We start from the raw sequence: 5,742 nt of genomic DNA on the forward strand, positions 1-5,742 counted from the left end.
GTACATCTCAACCAAACGTAACCACATACAGTACATCTCAACCAAACGTAACCACATATAGTACATCTCAACCAAACTTAACCACATATAGTACATCTCAACCAAACTTAACCACATATAGTATATCTCAACCACAAGTAACAACATACAGTACATCTCAACCAAACTTAACAACATACAGTACATCTCAACCAAACTTAACCTCATACAGTACATCTTAACCAAACGTAACCACATATAGTACATCTTAACCAAACGTAACCACATACAGTACATCTCAACCAAACTTAACCTCATACAGTACATCTCAACCAAACTTAACCTCATACAGTACATCTTAACCAAACGTAAACACAAGTTGTTTTGTTGAAATACTTACCTTCACACTGTCCCTTGCTGCTCTTTCTCCAGCCATAGCAACACGCCAGTCTCCTGCCATAGCCACACACACCTGGTTGGCCACCGGTGGGGACTTGTCTGCGGTGCCTGTAAAGTTAAAGGACACACAAGGACACACAAGGAAACACAAGGACACACAAGGACACACAAGGACACACAGGGACACACAGGGACACACAAGGACACACAGGGACACACAAGGACACACAAGGACACACAAGGACACACAGGGACACACAAGGACACACAAGGACACACAAGGACACACAGGGACACACAGGGACACACAAGGACACACAAGGACACACAAGGACACACAGGGACACACAGGGACACACAGGGACACACAGGGACACACAGGGACACACAAGGACACACAAGGACATAGGTGACACACAACTCTATCTACCCTGTCAAATCTCTGCATGAACTGGTCTCCATTCCTTGACGGACAGTTGAATGTTAGTTGATTGACTACAGCTTCTTGATTAGGAATAATATAATTGGTGAGTAAAATTTGATCATAATACGTTGTTTGATCATTATTTTACAAGTGATCGCAGAAGAAAACAAATGCCCAAATGAATGTACACAAGTTGCAGTAAATATTCTGCAAATAGAGGAGATAATTATATCCCTAAACATGTCCCATGTGCTTTTTGTTGACAATAAACTTCGACACCCAAAGTGTCATTTAGTCTTCCCAAATGCAGACCTGCAGACATCCTGGCTAATTACACCAAGTTCCCCTTGGTTCCCACATATTGGGAGAAAAGAGCTCCTCCTATTGGGAGAAAAGGGAGCCTCCCTCCTATTTGGGAGAAAGGGAGGTAAATAGCATGTTACGCTCTATACTTCTACTTCATCAGTTACTCCTTAGAGTCCTTACAGTGTTACATGAATACCTCAAGCAGGAACCTATTTCCTCCAATTTCATGACTCCCCCCCCCCCCCCCCCTCCATCTGATCACACGTAACGTTGTTCCCACTGACTGTCAACAAGTCAACACTTTGGAAATAATGTCCATATGATTGCATTGCACGTGTGTTTTAAACTGTAAACTGCTACTTTTCCTTTCATAGCAGAAAAACTGAAGCTTTTGAAAAGCAGATCTGGCTGGGGAAACATTTCTGATCTGAATCAAATCTATGTCTTATAGTTGCTACACATTATCTGGTGAGCCCTCTAGCCTCTGACCTCTAACCTCTAGCGCAGTGCCAAACTCAAATGTTCCAGATGTTTGCATGGCTTCCTAAATGCAGCCCCTGGCTCCAAGGGGTCTGGAGAAATCTGAGTCCTGTTACAAATCAATCAGAACAGCCCACAGGAGGAGAGGGCCAGGGGCCACATAGTGTGACAGCTGTCCTTAACAGTTGATTAACAGTTACCATGTCAGGAGCAACATTTAGCTGACACAGCCTCCATACTTCACAGAGTCCCTGGCCAAGGCACAGACAGCCTGACAGTACTTGCATGGCAACAAAACAACCCCTTTTCCCCATGTACATATTGAAATATAACATTTTAGTAGGATGTAATAGTAGGATTTAAACAATGACATGTATGTTATTTTCATGAGCTAAGCTGAGTCTCTCTGGGTAGTGTTTGCTAAATGACTAACGCGTGTGTGTCACATGTCTTATGAGCACGGCTACTGGTGATGGAGATTCAGTATGAGCCGACTGCTTTTACTGTAAAAGTAAACACCCATAATGCATTTACAACACGTACAACACTCAGCTGTGTCTGGCCAGAGTGTTAGCTAGTAGCTGTTAGGAGAGTTAGCTAGGGATGCAACAATTGCTTTGGAATGGAATGTCCAGACTGAATCTTTTACTATCTAGAATGAATCCTACCAATAAACACTGAGTTTTACACCTGCTGCAGGCTTCAAAGTGAATGGATACAATAACAAAAGCATGAACTACAGTACATTGCTTGACCATTACTTCATACAGTATGTCTTTGAGGATAATTTCCTACAGCGGTCTTGATTGATTGCTCACTAACCTGTTGACGTCGGCACTCCCAGAGGAAGCGTAGAACAGGAAGAGAAGTACAACGATCCAGCTGAGGGGATTCATGTCTCTGACTGGGTACAGCTCACGTTGTCTCTCTCTCTCTCTCTCTCTCTCTCTCTCTCTCTCTCGCTTTCTCTCTCCCCTCTAGTACGTAGACCTCTCGCTCTCTCTCTCTTTCTCTCTCTTTTTCACTCTCCTAATAGCAGTCTCTGTGATCTGAGGCCCATATGTCAGGTCCCCCCCTCTCTCTCTCTTACTCCCATTCTCGCTCTCTTTCTCTCTCTTGGCTGAAATTCCAGAGGTATGTTGCCATTACAATGAGTGACACTGGGGTCTTAGCATGGGAAGAAGGGTCTGGAGGGTCTGGTGGCTGTACGTCGGGGATACACCAAACATCTCTACATGATCATTGTTTTCCTGCAATAGTTCAACCAGCAGGGGCAGATCTGTGATCACCATTGCAGCTATACTTAAAAGCATATAGGAAACCAATAAAACAAGATGCATAGCGTAATACTGCCTGCTTATTTAACACCATATACAGGAGGCCTGTGAACTTCACCTCTTGCACCACCCTGGTTCTACAGACGCAGACAGTGTCAATCTGCTTCTTCATGGTGATACCACATGTTTCACCCATCTTGGCTCTTGATGTCTTCACGGTGATACCACATGTTTCACCCATCTTGGCTCTTGATGTCTTCACGGTGATACCACATGTTTCACCCATCTTGGCTCTTGATGTCTTCACGGTGATACCACATGTTTCACCCATCTTGGCTCTTGATGCCATGCCTTGCTCTGACATTGTCCTGGTTGCTAATTAGCTGGATTGCCTGTGTTAATTGCTGTGCCCAGATGTGCCCAAGCCTGTCATTAGGAGCTGCCCTTCCCTTTGATATCCTGCTTATGAGACTTATATTTCCCTCACTAACTTTAAACACCAGCTATCTGAGCCGCTAACCGATCGCTGCAGCTGTACATAGCCCATCTGTAAATAGCCCATCCAATCTACCTACCTCATCCCCATATTGTTTTTATTATACTTTTCTGCTCTTTTGCACACCAGTATTTCTACTTGCACATCATCATCTGCACATCTATCACTCCAGTGTTAATCTGCTAAATTGTAATTACTTTGCTATTATGGCCTATTAATTGCCTTACCTCTTTACGCCATTTGCTCACATTGTATATAGACTTTATTTTTCTATTGTGTTATTGACTGCACGTTTGTTTATTCCATGTGTAACTCTGTGGTGTTGTTTGTGTTGCTTTGCTTTATCTTGCCCAGGTCACAGTTGTAAATTAGAACTTGTTCTCAACTAGCTTACCTAGTTAAATAAAGGTGAATAAAAAATAACAAAAAAATTACCAACACTCATACATCCCTGCTCTCTTTCATGAATGCTAATACGAAGTTTAAGAAAAGCTAATGTCAAGACTTAAAAGCCCTTAAAATGAGTTTGCAAACTTTTCAAAGTTAACTCTAACATCTGGTCTAGCTCTGTCTCTGCACCCAGAATACACAACCTACAATGGTGCTGTTGGAATATTTGCTTGTCAGGTTTAGCATTAAATTCAGTGAACCACCGCCATGTGCTATTAACTTTTCTTATTGGATGGCTTTGTCCTAAAAGTTTACTATGACTTTTGTAAACATATTTTGGGGCATTAGAGGGAATATATCTAAACTTGTCCATAAGTTGCTGATATTTCTCAGAGCTCTTTTCATCCATTTTAAAACCTATCTAGAGTATCACTATCCCATCTGCATCCCCCTCCTGTTCTTTCCCTCTCTGCTAATGATTTATGGAGCAGTGACATTTTATGTTGGAAAGCTTTGTGCGGTATTGCCTAAACCCTGGAAACACACCTTCCAACGAGTCAGTCTACCTCCAAGCTTTCAAACAAGGACTTGGGAGGTAGAAGGGAAATTGCTTTCACATGAGGAGAAGAACGCTTTTTTCACGGACAGATGGTGTAGTTCAGCTGTAAAATACGGCCCTGTGATTTCTCTGCCATTCTAGGATATATACAGTACTGTAGCTAACCACAACCAAAGCTGGGGGAGGCGGAGTTTGTGGGGAGCTCCATTTAACTGCCGAAATCTGAAAAAGGGAATGCCAGAAAAGTGTTTCCTCATTATTTCAGTAGTCCAGTAGCCAAAGGGGTATCAACAATAACATTGTATCAGGTTATATGTTAAATTTACCTGATCATAACTATTTGATTCACAGTTTGGTAGAAAAGTTTAAGGAAAAAGTCTATGCCCTCCAGTAACGTAGGCCTCCAGTAACATAGGCCCCCAGTAACATAGGCCCCCAGTAACATAGGCCTCCAGTAACATAGGCCTCCAGTAACATAGGCCTCCAGTAACCATAGCCTCCAGTAACATAGGCCTCCAGTAACCATAGCCTCCAGTAACAGGCCTCCAGTAACAGGCTTCCAGTAACCATAGCCTCCAGTAACCATAGCCTCCAGTAACAGGCCTCCAGTAACAGGCCTCCAGTAACATAGGCCTCCAGTAACATAGCCTCCAGTAACAGGTCTTCAGTAACAGGCCTCCAGTAACATAGGCATCCAGTAACATAGCCTCCAGTAACAGGCCTTCAGTAACAGGCCTCCAGTAACATAGGCCTCCAGTAACAGGCCTCCAGTAACATAGGCCTCCAGTAACATAGGCCTCCAGTAACATAGCCTCCAGTAACAGGCCTTCAGTAACAGGCCTCCAGTAACATAGGCCCCCAGTAACATAGGCCTCCAGTAATATAGGCCTCCAGTAACATAGGCCTCCAGTAACATAGGCCTCCAGTAACATAGGCCTCAAGTAACAGGCCTCCAGTAACTTAGCCTCCAGTAACATAGGCCTCCAGTAATAGGCCTCCAGTAACATGATTCAACATGGCACAGTCCTGATGTACACCATTACCTTGACTTGAGCATAAATCTCAGTGTCTGAGTTCAAAGCAAAAGAGTCTTATTCTGTTACAGAGATAATCGGTAAAAGCAATCCTGGGGCGGTCTAGAGAGCTGACTGCTGAGAAGGAGGGACATGGCTTAGCAAGTCTGCGAAAGGAAAACGAGACGAGCCCAGATCTTGGCTAGGAATACAGATCTAATCAGACCTCTGAGATGTTCTGTATGACTGCCTGCTTTAGGAATGTGTCCTGTCCTCTGGCTTGCAAGGATAATGTTCTATATAGTCTTATACATGTACATGGTTGTAATACATTAAGGAAGGAAACTGAAATATCAAATATATCAAATACATATCAAATATAGCGCAAGGAAAATATTTTCCTCAAGTAGGCCTATGGC

General features: G+C 43.3%; 1 protein-coding gene across 1 annotated transcript in view; it reads right to left on the bottom strand.

Moving 5' to 3' along the window:
• LOC115116736 (epidermal growth factor-like protein 6) overlaps positions 1–4,805 on the bottom strand; it is a 19,861-nt gene extending 15,056 nt beyond the window's left edge. Inside the window, exons 1-2 of the mRNA XM_065016011.1 lie at positions 2,411–4,805; positions 380–486 (exon numbers count right to left, since the gene is read on the bottom strand). Coding sequence (XP_064872083.1) covers positions 380–486; positions 2,411–2,484 — 181 coding nt within the window. The 5' untranslated portion in view covers positions 2,485–4,805. The remainder of the gene's footprint in view (positions 1–379; positions 487–2,410) is intronic.
• Positions 4,806–5,742: the final 937 nt, after the last annotated feature.

The sequence above is a fragment of the Oncorhynchus nerka genome, linkage group LG3, assembly GCF_034236695.1.
Source record: "Oncorhynchus nerka isolate Pitt River linkage group LG3, Oner_Uvic_2.0, whole genome shotgun sequence".
Classification (NCBI taxonomy): Eukaryota; Metazoa; Chordata; class Actinopteri; order Salmoniformes; family Salmonidae; genus Oncorhynchus; species Oncorhynchus nerka.